Source organism: Schistocerca piceifrons, chromosome 2, assembly GCF_021461385.2.
Source record: "Schistocerca piceifrons isolate TAMUIC-IGC-003096 chromosome 2, iqSchPice1.1, whole genome shotgun sequence".
NCBI lineage: Eukaryota > Metazoa > Arthropoda > Insecta > Orthoptera > Acrididae > Schistocerca > Schistocerca piceifrons.
Genome location: NC_060139.1, coordinates 256,856,161 through 256,869,977, shown reverse-complemented (window position 1 = coordinate 256,869,977; position 13,817 = coordinate 256,856,161). Strand labels below are relative to the sequence as shown.

At 46.8% G+C, this 13,817-nt stretch overlaps 2 protein-coding genes across 2 annotated transcripts; both read left to right on the top strand.

Moving 5' to 3' along the window:
• The first annotated feature begins 342 nt into the window (after positions 1 to 342).
• On the top strand, positions 343 to 1,460 carry LOC124775305 (trichohyalin-like). The gene is made up of 2 exons (XM_047250141.1): positions 343 to 1,340; positions 1,448 to 1,460. The coding sequence occupies exons 1-2, from the start codon at positions 403 to 405 to the stop codon at positions 1,458 to 1,460; spliced, it is 951 nt and encodes a 316-aa protein (XP_047106097.1). The 5' UTR covers positions 343 to 402.
• On the top strand, positions 1,351 to 13,467 carry LOC124777005 (trichohyalin-like). The gene is made up of 3 exons (XM_047252254.1): positions 1,351 to 7,095; positions 7,181 to 7,236; positions 13,022 to 13,467. Exons 1-3 carry the CDS (start codon positions 1,537 to 1,539, stop codon positions 13,074 to 13,076), a joined length of 5,670 nt encoding a protein of 1,889 aa, XP_047108210.1. The 5' UTR covers positions 1,351 to 1,536; the 3' UTR covers positions 13,077 to 13,467.
• Positions 13,468 to 13,817: the final 350 nt, after the last annotated feature.

Below are 13,817 nucleotides of genomic sequence, written 5' to 3'. Positions count from 1 at the left end.
GAGCGACTGTCTCGGGAATCATCCGGAAGGAGGTTATCTGCGACGTCTTTGGCACAAGATCGTTGCCTGGAACGGAATGTGGAAACACTTTCTAGGGATGACTCTGGAAGACGATCCACTTCTAGGTCTATCTCCCTGGATCGTCGACAACAACGAAGTGCTGAGCGCCTGTCTCGAGATTCCTCTGAAAGGAGATTACTTGCTAGGTATCTGGAACAAGATCGTCGCCAGGAAAGGAATGTAGAGCGACATTCTAGGGATGACTCTGAACGACGATCCACTTCTAGGTTTGTCTCCCTTGACCGTCGACAAGATCGATGTGCTGAGCGCCTGTCTCGAGAATCCTCTGATAGGAGATTACTTGCTAGATCTTTGGAACAAGATCATCGCCTGGAAAGGAATATGGAAATACTTTCCAAGGATGACTCTGGAAGACGATCCACTTCTAGGTCTGTCTCCCTGGACCGTCGACAAGAACGAATTGCTGAGCACCTGTCTCGAGAATCCTCTGAAAGGAGATTACTTGCTAGGTCTTTGGAACAAGATCGTCGCCAGGAACGGACTATGGAACGATTTCCAATGAAATCCTCTGAAAGACGTTCCACTGATAGATCTATCTCCGTTGATCGTCGGTTAGAACGAAGTGCTGAGCGCCTGTCTCGAGAATCCTCTGAACGGAGGTTACTTGCTAGGTCTTTGGAACAAGATCGTCGACAGGAACGGACTATGGAACGACTTCCAACGAAATCCTCTGAAAGACGTTCCAGTGTTAGATCTGCCTCCCTGGATCGTCAGCAAGTACGAAGTGCTGAGCGCCTGTCTCGAGAATCCTCTGAAAGGAGGTCACTTGCTAGGTCTTTGGAAGAAGGTCATCGCCTGGAACGGAATGTGGAGCGACTTTCGAGGGAGGACTCTGGAAGACGATCCACTTCTAGGTCTGTCTCCCTGGATCGTCGACAACAACGAAGTGCTGAGCGCCTGTCTCGAGATTCCTCTGAAAGGAGATTACTTCCTAGGTCTTTGGAACAAGATCGTCGCCAGGAAAGGAATGTGGAGCGAATTTCTAGGGATGACTCTGAACGACGATCCACGTCTAAACCTGTCTCCCTGAATCGTCGACAAGAAGGAATTTCTGAACGTCTGTCACGAGAATCCTCTGAAAGGAGGTTACTTGCTAGGTCTTACGAACAAGATCGTCGCCAGGAAAGGAATGTGGAGCGACATTCTAAGGATAATTCTGAACGACGATCCACTTCTAGGTCTGTCTCCCTTGACCGTCGACAAGATCGAAGTGCTGAGCGCCTGTCTCGAGAATCCTCCGAAAGGAGATTACTTGCTAGGTCATTGGAACAAGATCGTCACCTGGAACGGACTACGGAACGACTTCCAAAAAAATCCTCTGAAAGACGTTCCAGTGTTAGATCTATCTCCCTTGATCGTCGGCAAGAACGAAGTGCTGAGCGCCTGTCACGAGAATCCTCTGAACGGAGGTTACTTGCTAGCTCTTTGGAACAAGATCGTCGCCAGGACCGGACTATGGAACGACTTCCAATGAAATCCTCTGAAAGACGTTCCAGTGTTAGATCTGTCTCCCAGGATCGTCGGCAAGTACGAAGTGCGGAGCGCCTGTCTCGAGAATTCTCTGAATGGAGGTTACTTGCTAAGTCTTTGGAACAAGATCGTCGCCTGGAACGGAATGTGGAAATACTTTCTAGGGATGACTCTGGAAGACGATCCACTTCTAGGTCTGTCTCCCTGGATCGTCGACAAGAACGAAGTGCTGAACGTCTGTCTCGAGAATCCTCTGAAAGGAGGTTACTTGCTAGGTCTTTGGAACAAGATCGTCGCCAGGAACGGACTATGGAACGACTTCCAACAAAATCCTCTGAAAGACGTTCCACTGTTAGATCTATCTCCCTTGATCGTCGGCAAGAACGAAGTGCTGAGCGCCTGTCTAGAGAATCCTCTGAAAGGAGTCTACTTGCTAGGTCTTTGGAACAAGATCGTCGCCAGGAAAAGACTATGGGACGACTTCCAACAAAATCCTCTGAAAGATGGTCCAGTGTTAGATCTGTCTCCCTGGATCGTCGGCGAGAACGAAGTGCTGTGCTCCTGTCTCGAGGATCCTCTGAACGGAGGTTACTTGCTAAGTCTTTGGAACAAGAGCGTCGCCAGGAACGGACTATGGAACGACTTCCAACAAAATCCTCTGAAAGACGTTCCACTGTTAGATCTATCTCCCTTGATCGTCGGCAAGAACGAAGTGCTGAGCGCCTGTCTAGAGAATCCTCTGAACGGAGGTTACTTGCTAGGTCTTTGGAACAAGATCGTCGCCAGGAATGGACTATGGAACGACTTCCAATGAAATCCTCTGAAAGACGTTCCAGTGTTAGATCTGTCTCCCTGGATCGTCGGCAAGAACGAAGTGCTGAGCGCCTGTCTCGAGAATTCTCTGAACGGAGGTTACTTGCTAGGTCTTTGGAACAAGATCGTCGCCTGGAACGGAATGTGGAAATACTTTCTAGGGATGACTCTGGAAGACGATCCACTTCTAGGTCTTTCTCCCTGGATCGTCGACAAGAACGAAGTTCTGAGCGCCTGTCTCGAGAATCCTCTGAAAGGAGAATACTTGCTAGGTCTTTGGGAGAAGATCGTCACCAGGAACGGACTATGGAACGACTTCCAATGAAATCCTCTGAAAGACGTTCCAGTGTTAGATCTGTCTCCCTGGATCGTCGGCAAGAACGACGTGCTGAGCGCCTGTCTCGAGAATTCTCTGAACGGAGGTTACTTGCTAGGTCTTTGGAACAAGATCGTCGTCTGGAACGGAATGTGGAAATACTTTCTAGGGATGACTCTGGAAGACGATCCACTTCTAGATCTGTCTCCCTGAATCGTCGACAAGAACGAAGTTCTGAGCGCCTGTCTCGAGAATCCTCTGAAAGGAGAATACTTGCTAGGTCTTTGGGAGAAGATCGTCACCAGGAACGGACTATGGAACGACTTCCAACAAAATCCTCTGAAAGACGTTCCACTGTTAGATCTATCTCCCTTGATCGTCGGCAAGAACGAAGTGCTGAGCGCCTGTCTAGAGAATCCTCTGAACGGAGGTTACTTGCTAGGTCTTTGGAACAAGATCGTCGCCAGGAAAGGAATGTGGAGCGAACTTCTAGGGATGACTCTGAACAACGATCCACGTCTAAACCTGTCTCCCTGAATCGTCGACAAGAAGGAATTTCTGAACGTCTGTCACGAGAATCCTCTGAAAGGAGGTTACTTGCTAGGTCTTACGAACAAGATCGTCGCCAGGAAAGGAATGTGGAGCGACATTCTAAGGATAATTCTGAACGACGATCCACTTCTAGGTCTGTCTCCCTTGACCGTCGACAAGATCGAAGTGCTGAGCGCCTGTCTCGAGAATCCTCTGAAAGGAGATTACTTGCTAGGTCATTGGAACAAGATCGTCACCTGGAACGGACTACGGAACGACTTCCAAAAAAATCCTCTGAAAGACGTTCCAGTGTTAGATCTATCTCCCTTGATCGTCGGCAAGAACGAAGTGCTGAGCGCCTGTCACGAGAATCCTCTGAACGGAGGTTACTTGCTAGCTCTTTGGAACAAGATCGTCGCCAGGACCGGACTATGGAACGACTTCCAATGAAATCCTCTGAAAGACGTTCCAGTGTTAGATCTGTCTCCCAGGATCGTCGGCAAGTACGAAGTGCGGAGCGCCTGTCTCGAGAATTCTCTGAATGGAGGTTACTTGCTAAGTCTTTGGAACAAGATCGTCGCCTGGAACGGAATGTGGAAATACTTTCTAGGGATGACTCTGGAAGACGATCCACTTCTAGGTCTGTCTCCCTGGATCGTCGACAAGAACGAAGTGCTGAACGTCTGTCTCGAGAATCCTCTGAAAGGAGGTTACTTGCTAGGTCTTTGGAACAAGATCGTCGCCAGGAACGGACTATGGAACGACTTCCAACAAAATCCTCTGAAAGACGTTCCACTGTTAGATCTATCTCCCTTGATCGTCGGCAAGAACGAAGTGCTGAGCGCCTGTCTAGAGAATCCTCTGAAAGGAGTCTACTTGCTAGGTCTTTGGAACAAGATCGTCGCCAGGAAAAGACTATGGGACGACTTCCAACAAAATCCTCTGAAAGATGGTCCAGTGTTAGATCTGTCTCCCTGGATCGTCGGCGAGAACGAAGTGCTGTGCTCCTGTCTCGAGGATCCTCTGAACGGAGGTTACTTGCTAAGTCTTTGGAACAAGAGCGTCGCCAGGAACGGACTATGGAACGACTTCCAACAAAATCCTCTGAAAGACGTTCCACTGTTAGATCTATCTCCCTTGATCGTCGGCAAGAACGAAGTGCTGAGCGCCTGTCTAGAGAATCCTCTGAACGGAGGTTACTTGCTATGTCTTTGGAACAAGATCGTCCCCTGGAACGGAATGTGGAGCGACTTTCTAGGGATGACTCTGAAAGACGATCCACTTCTAGATCTGTCACCCTGAATCTTCGACAAGAACGAAGTGCTAAACGTCTGTCTCGAGAATCCTCTGAAAGGAGGTTACTTGCTAGGTCTTTGGAACAAGATCGTCGACAGGAACGGACTATGGAACGAGTTCCAACGGTATCCTCTGAAAGACGTTCCACTGCTAGATCTGTCTCCCTGGATCGTCGACAAGAACGAAATGCTGAACGCCTGTCTCTAGAATCCTCTGAAAGGAGGTTACTTGCTAGGTCTTTGGAACAAGATCGTCACCAGGAACGGACTATGGAACGACTTCCAACAAAATCCTCTGAAAGACGTTCCACTGTTAGATCTATCTCCCTTGATCGTCGGCAAGAACGAAGTGCTGAGCGCCTGTCTAGAGAATCCTCTGAAAGGAGAATACTTGCTAGGTCTTTGGGAGAAGATCGTCACCAGGAACGGACTATGGAACGACTTCCAATGAAATCCTCTGAAAGACGTTCCAGTGTTAGATCTGTCTCCCTGGATCGTCGGCAAGAACGACGTGCTGAGCGCCTGTCTCGAGAATTCTCTGAACGGAGGTTACTTGCTAGGTCTTTGGAACAAGATCGTCGTCTGGAACGGAATGTGGAAATACTTTCTAGGGATGACTCTGGAAGACGATCCACTTCTAGATCTGTCTCCCTGAATCGTCGACAAGAACGAAGTTCTGAGCGCCTGTCTCGAGAATCCTCTGAAAGGAGAATACTTGCTAGGTCTTTGGGAGAAGATCGTCACCAGGAACGGACTATGGAACGACTTCCAACAAAATCCTCTGAAAGACGTTCCACTGTTAGATCTATCTCCCTTGATCGTCGGCAAGAACGAAGTGCTGAGCGCCTGTCTAGAGAATCCTCTGAACGGAGGTTACTTGCTAGGTCTTTGGAACAAGATCGTCACCAGGAACGGACTATGGAACGACTTCCAACAAAATCCTCTGAAAGACGTTCCACTGTTAGATCTATCTCCCTTGATCGTCGTCAAGAACGAAGTGCTGAGCGCCTGTCTCGAGAATCCTCTGAACGGAGGTTACTTGCTAAGTCTTTGGAACAAGATCGTCGCCAGGAACGGACTATGGAACGACTTCCAATGAAATGCTCTGAAAGATGTTCCACTGTTAGATCTGTCTCCGTTGATCGTCGGCAAGAACGAAGTGATGAGCGCCTGTCTCGAGAATCCTCTGAACGGAGGTTACTTGCTACGTCTTTGGAACAAGATCGTCCCCTGGAACGGAATGTGGAGCGACTTTCTAGGGATGACTCTGAAAGACGATCCACTGCTAGATCTGTCTCCTTGGATCGTCGGCAAGAACGAAATGCTGAACGCCTGTCTCTAGAATCCTCTGGAAGAAGGTTACTTGCTAGGTCTTTGGAACAAGGTCGTCGCCAGGTACAGACTATGGAACGACTTCCGACGAAATCCTCTGAAAGACGTGCCACTGTTATATCTGTCTCCATGGATCGTCGGCAAGAACGAAGTTCTGAGCGCGTGTCTCGAGAATCCTCTGAAAGAAGTGTAATTGCGGCCTCTTTGGAACAAGATCGTCGCCAGGTACGGAATATGGAACTAGTTTCTAGGGCTGCCTCTGAAAGACGGTCTACTGTTATATCTGCCTCCCTGGGTCGTCGACAAGAAGATAGTGCTGATCGTCTGTCTCGAGAATCCTCTGAAAGAAGGTTACTTGCTAGGTCTTTGGCACAAGATCGTCGCCAGGTACGGAATATGGGACGACTTTCTAGGGGTGCCTCTGAAACACGATCGACTTTTAGGTCTGTCTACCTGGACCGTTGGCATGAACGAAGTGCTGAGTATCGTTCTCGAGAGTCGTCTGAAAGGAGTCTACTTGTGAGATCTTTGGAGCTAGATCTTCGCCAGGTAGGAAAAATGCAACAGCTCTCAAAGGATACTTCAGAGAGGCTATCAACTACCAGATCTGTCTCCCTGGATATTCGGCAAGAAAGAAGAGCTGAACGTTTGTCTCGTGAATCCTCTAGTAGGCACTCACTTGCCTGGTCTTCATCGCTGGATCGTCGCCAAGAGCGTAATATTGTGGTACATGCTGAAGATTCTTCTAGGAAGCATCGTTATCAATGGACTGGAGTTCGTTTGTCGAGAGCCATCTCACACAAGCGATCAGTGATTAAATCTGACCTAATCAGTCTCAGTCAGCGGCGGAACGTGGATCTGCTTCGGAAGCAATCTCTTGTTAGACTAGCAACGTCTCTGCCTCTTTCAGGAGATCGACTAAATCGTCGTCTGCAGAAGGAGCTAACGCTGAGCTCTGGACGACGACTCACGAGTTCCTCCTTATTTATGGATCGAAGAACAGATGCTGCTTCTGTTATGAGTTATTTACCAGCTGGTCGACAGAACCAGGCGGGCGACATTGACGGATCAGCAGTTTCAGACACCAGGAGTACCGCTGATAATACACGGGCAGCCGCCATATTCCTACCAAAGACTGAGTCCTTCAGCTGGGGACGCTTACCGCTCGACATTAACCTCTGGATCGCCTCTATCGTGTTAATCCTGATTCAATGGATGGACCACTCGCAGAAAGGGGTGCAGAGACACTGGAGTGTGGTAAGATAGGCAAGATTGGCGCTTTTTCTCTTCTGGCACTTTTCATATGCACTGCCTTAGACTAACACTTTCTCTGGTGTTTCAGGACGAATCCGCGAGCGAGGCTTCGTCTGGGAAGATGAACTGGGACGGAGTTGGCAGGTACTTCCACCGAAATTTGTAGTATAGACAGCTGTAGACAGCAAAAGTTCGCTGTGCTCCATTTATAACCCCTTGTCCCATTACTTCACATTCTTAACTGCAGCAGCACCCAGATATACTTCGTGACGATTGAAAGTGGCACACATAATATGATGGGCTTATTTCAATAGTGGTACAAGTACATTTTTGTTTATATTGAGATACGGAGTCCTAAAGTTAAATGAGCGTTGAAAAATCTGCAGTTGAGATACCAGAAATATTCAAGCATGTGGCTTCTTGCTAGAGATGAACCTTTCTTTGTTTATTTGGATCATTAATTTCAGAAGCATTATAGACAGAAAAGTGGAGGGAATGGACTTTTACCACTATTGAAATAAGCCCTTCATATGTTTGGTAGTTGTATTGTGAGGGAAGTATGCACGATACTTGCAAGGGAAAATAATCATGTCTAAGAGAAGCACGGCTCGTAAAACTATTAAACGAAAAGGAACAATAGGGTCTAATATCTTGCAGTCTCCGATATTGTGCTTCACTAAACGCTCCACATCAGTCTTATTTTCAGGAGACTCTCTCCCTCTGCACTATACTTTTTTCTTAGATATGGAAGATGGTGTTACGATTCGCAGCCAGTGTTCCCAGTTGTCCACCATTTTTCAGTCCTCTTGTTGTGTCTTATGGATTGCAGTTCCTGATCAATTTACAGTCTAGATGGTAAAAAAATAGAAAATAAGTAGGTATTTAGTAAGTGGCAACAATAAAGACAAACAAGGTCTTACTGAGTGTCTGACGAGGCAGATTTTACGTGGATCGACTACATTTATAGCTAGACGCGGCAAATACAGGTCCCACGAGAGAAGCGATCAGTATCGCAAAGAATGTTACATTCAAAATTCACACAGGATTAGGTTAGGCACATATTGTTTCCTCCGTCCTACAGGACGCGAATTGCTACGACGTTAAAAGTAGGGGAATCCGGCTTCATACATAGAGCTACCGAGAATATTACAGCCACTAGTAGTACAACAAGGAATAGGGAAATGATGCCGACACCCCGTGGATCCTTCAGCACTGGCCATACTGTAGCTAGCGAAGTGTGGATGTATACTAACTGACCAGAAGAATCCCGACACCTATTAGTGGCGATTCGCCCTTATGATAGCTTGAACTCTGTTAGGAACACCTTCAGCGAGGTGTCTAAATGTATGTAGAGGAATGGCAGCCCATTCTCCCTCAAGAGCCGAAACCAGGGAAGGTAGTAATATCGGATCCTGGGATTTGGAACGAACTCGGCGTTATAACTGATCCGAAGATGTTCGATTGGATTCTGATCGGGACTCTGGACAGGCTATTCCATTTCAGTAATATTATTGTCCACAGAGCACTGCCTCATAGATGTAACTTGTGACAAGGACCATTGCCATGCTCACACAAAGAGTCCTCCTCGGCGCAACACCCATTGCTGTGAAATCTGTTCATATGTTTCCTCATACAGCTATTTCTTAAGCGGACCGAGAGGAACACATCGTAAGCACGAAAAACACCTCCCGTATCGTAGTTCCATCTGATAGATATTTCACTGCTGACACTACACATGACGGCATGTAACGCTCTCCAAGCATTCGCCAAACCAAAAGCCTTCCATGGAATTTGTACGGCAGATAGCGTGACTCATCACTCCAAGTCATTGATTTCTCGTCAGCCACTGCCAAATGGCGTAGCTCTTTACGTCACCTCAAGCGCCGGTTAGCACAGACTACAGAAATGAGGGACTGCTCCACCATTGTACTCCCCCCCCCCCCCCCCTTCTTTTAAATTCGCTACGGTCAGCCATTGTGCGAGCTGGACTGCTAGTAGAAATTTGGAACCTACGAATGATTCTTTTCGCTGATTTCGTGCGTTTTTTTACAACCACGTTCCACAATGCTCGGCAGACTCTCTCGGTCCGTACAAGAAGTATGCCTGGCCTTGGTTTACCTGAGGTTATTCCTCCGCGTTCCGACTTCACAGTCGCGTCACCGATAGTTGAAATGTTCCTGATGGATTTGTCACTAACGTGACATCCGATACTAGTCCATGCTTGAAGTAGCTAAGCTCTTCTGACCGATTCATTTCGCTCTTACTGCTTCTCTACTGACAACAGCGTAGTCTCCGCCACCTTTTGTATTGGCGGTCCACCTGCCTTGAGATTGAGAGAGAAATTACATAATACTTTTGACCAAGTAGTGTAGAGGTTAGCCAGAGAAGGTAGCACTCATTTTAAAATAGTCCTAGTTACAAAGGCACTTCGTTCTCTATGCACAGTGCGAATAAAATTGAGGAGAGCACGTGGAGGAGACGTAACAAGAATAATGAAATAATAATAACAATAATACGACGAAAGTCTTGGTGTGCAAGTGGTCTTTTTTAGGCAACAACTCTCATAGTACAGGCTTCTACCTACACCGATGACGAGAATCTTTGCTGGAACTTAGCGTCATTTTCGCTCCTGGCGTTCCTTCGTATGTGTAAGGAGCAGTTTATTGCAACATTGCTCGCCTTCCAGTCAAACTGGTCAAAACTATGCTGTATACAGGGTGAAAAGTATTTAAACCGACAAACTCTGGGAGGTTGTAGGGGACAAAAAAAGGTTCAAATGGCTCTGAGCACTATGGGACTTAACTACTGTGGTCATCAGTCCCCTAGAACTTAGAACTACTTAAACCTAACCAACCTAAGGACATCACACACATCCATGCCCGAGGCAGGATTCGAACCTGCGAACGTAGCAGTCGCGCGGTTCCGGACTGCGCGCCTAGAACCGCTAGACCACCGAGGCCGGCGTTGTAGGGGACATCAAAACAAATATTTTTTCATAATGTCATTTTTTCCTATTAGGAGTATTTAAACCGGTAGAGGAAGATTTCTCTGGCGACAAATTAATTAAACCAACAAAAAAGTCCAGAGGGGACATATCTGGGGATCGAGGAGGCCATGGTACAGGATCTCCTATGCCAATTCACGTTTCTGGGAACCGTCGGTCCAGAAATCGACGCACACGACGACTGAAATGTTCCGGCGCCCCGTCATGTTGGAACCACATGCGTTGTCTTGTAGGAAGCGGGACGTTTTCCAGCAATTCTGGTAATGCTCTGGCGAGAAAATTGTAATAGTGCCTGCCATTTTATGGCCTAGGTAGCAGATACGGCCCAGTTAAACAGTCCCCAACAACACCAAGCCACACATTAACGAAGAACCGCACTTGATGGGCGCTACTAACTGTGGCATGTGGGTTATCCTCAATCCAAACATGCGAATTGTGCATGTTGAAGACTCCATCACGCCCGAAAGTTGCTTCATCGGTAAACAACACAGAGGATGGAAATGTAGGATGTGTCCCAGGTACCACTGCGAAAACTGTGCTCTGGGTGGATAATCAACTGGTTCCAGGTTGTGGACACGCTGTCAGTGAAATGGACGTAACAACTGCTGTCGAAGGACTGTTCTTACATTCGTGTGATTCGTCCGCATGTTACGTGCAATTGCACAAGTGCTGATTGAAGGATCCCGCTCCACATGCTGCAAGACAGCTTCCTCAGTTTGTAACGTTCTTACCGCGCGACGGCGTCCCTGTCCAGGTAATTTGCTAAATGGCCCGGTCCCACGCAGAAGTTGGTACATAGCAGCAAAGTTCGCATGATGCGAGATACGGCGATTAGGATATTGTTGTTGATAAACCCGCTGTGCAGCTCGTCCGTTGTGGTGCGCTACGTAGTACGCACCAACCATATCAGTGTACTCACTCCAGGCGCAACGCTCCATTAGCAAACACAGACAATGCACTACTACACTGGAGGACAGCAGTTGCCTACAACTGAAGAGCGTAATACGCCCTCTAACAACTGAAGATCGTAATACGGCCTCTAACAACAGAAGAGTGTAATACGGCCTCCACCGGTTTAAATACTCCTCATAGGAAAAAATGACATTAGGGTAAAATATTTATTTTGATGTCCCCTACAATCTCCCAGAGTTTATCGCTTTAAACACTTTCCACCCTGTATGTGGATCACTTCGCCGGCTGCTGGAAAGGAAAGGCCCTCCGCCATACGAACTTCGGATGTTTGTGTGACGCATGGAAGTAACCCCAGTTACTTACTCCCCTTTAGAATACTCGTACTTACACCGATTTTCATTCTGGGATTGTATCCCATTCATGATGCCTTCATATTCATGTCACAGAGGGAACGTATGTCTCTCTCAAATCGTCTTACGCTTTTAATTCAACAGCTCAGCTGTCTCTGTCTCGATCTTCTTTCTCCGAACCACCATTTTTTGTGAGCTTGTTCTCATTCGATATGAAACGTTACAGCTGCCGTTATGTGGTTGGCCTTGAAAATTATGGGGGACGAACTTGACCTTATGTCGAACGTTTCCAGTATGAATTGTTGTAGAGAAAGTAGCTAACTCAAGTTCGTTCTCACCGCTCTGTTTCTGAGTTGCAGTTCACCTGTTTCATTGTCAGCTGATGAAATGGGCGTGGCATGCGCAAACCTGCGGCGCTGACCACGCCCACGCGACAAAGCCACGCCCACCTGGCGCCGTCAGTGGCTGACGCTGAATCGATTTCAGTCCCCGATTACAGAGGAAGGCGCGTTCAGAATTACGCTGCCGCACGACCATTAGTACTCCGTTTAGCATACAGACTAGGAATGCTAAGTTGTCGGAAAAGAGCGGTGTTCAATGACGTTCATGACGAATTAGTCAATATCGGTGTCACATTCTACGAATGTTCTCTCTTTCTCTGTACCAGTTTTCTTGCTGTTAGACGTAGAAGGTGGTATTATGTTTCGAAATCAGAGATACTTGTTCTAAAACATTTTCAAGTTGGTTACAAGACATTGGCTATGGTGAAAACTGGTGCCATTTAATACTAATCTTAGTCTTTTGTACCTATTCTATCATACAGTTAACATCTGCTTGTATTTTCCCAAACTGAGGCTAATGTTTTCCTAGATACGTTGCTGACACGTATTTGTGACACAGAGAAACTGTAGGTAATATACGAGTCTTTGCTGTACGATTGTAACTTCGTGATTTGTAATATATCACTGAATCATTTTGAAATACAGTTAATCCGCTGGTTTCATTTCGAACTACGTATCGTGTGAATACTATACACTAATTACCCTAGTTTAAAGTGTATGAAGATTGTAATCTACTTTCCCGTCAACGCCTGGTTCATTAAGGGCTAGATTGCAGATATGATCAGTTAGTCTTAAAGACTAAGGAACAGTCATTACGGGTTAACACCCACCGACTACCAGATCATTAGAGGTGGAGCACAGGCTTGGAAATGTCAAAAGAAAATCAGAAGCTGAATGACCAGACAGGATATTCGAACCATGGACTTTCCGAATGCGGGTCCAGTGGCTTATTACCGTGCCACTTCGCTCGATAAACACGCTTATATAGTGCTCTTCCCTCCAAGAGGATCGCCCGCGCAAGGCAAGGCTCGGGGTTCGGAGCTCGATAAGCAGTTTCAGTCTTTCAGGGAATTTCTTAGAAGCGTACACTGCACTACATAACTATTCCTTCTAGCATTCTTAAGTGTATTAAAAAAAAAGAGCGAGTGCCAGTTCATGCCCAGCCGTCCAGGTTCACGTTTTCTTCTAAATAAGTTCAAATGAATACTGGCATGATTCCTACGTTCTAGCCTGTCTGAGCTAAGTGCTCCGTCTTTAATTATCTCGAGATCGACGAAACGCTAAGTTTTTTTGATAACTGACTCGGCCTCTGCTTTGGACAGGAGCCTGTGGCAGCTGGCCGGAGGCGGCACCGCCTCCGCGCTGTCCGCCGCCTGAGCCGCCCCCGACGCCACCTCTCCGCCCCCGACGCCGCCTCCAGCCTCGCCGCTAGTCGCCGCCAGCCGAGCCGTAGTGCAGACCCCAGCAGACGCTTCTAGGGACCACACTCGTATACAAAGACGAGAATAAATTATTTTTCTGCAAAGAAAAAAAAAATATTTTTATTTCGAGGATAAAGTGTCTGTTCACTGATTTGTAACATCAGACTTTTATCGATCTGTTACTGTGTTAATCGACAATGTATTTTACAGTTCGTTGTAGTGTAGAACCAAGAAACGTAGTTAATATTCAGATTACGAGTAGTTCGTGTAGCGCTAGCTAGAACATTCCTGTATATTCCACCTGTATACTGCTGTGACAAATTCTCCTGTACCTGTCATGTGGTAAATACGACAACATTAAACGGTATCATGGAAGCATCAATTGTGTATTCAATTCCTGCTCACATTTCCATAATCTCCTAATTCCTCTTCTACATTGCAACCAGTCTGCAACATAAGCTACGAAAGGAAATTTAAATTGCTGCCTATATTTTATGCAATTAAGTAAACAGGAGTGCTACATATTTTCGGCTTAGCCTCTGTACTGGAAAAATCAAAAGAACAGTGGCCAGAACGAATCCCGAGAGACAGTCATCTGAAGCAGCGTCATCGAATATATCATATGTGATACATTCATGTTTCCTTTCTCTGGACCATAATAAGTTGTCAAAAGTCACGCACTTCACATCTATCACAG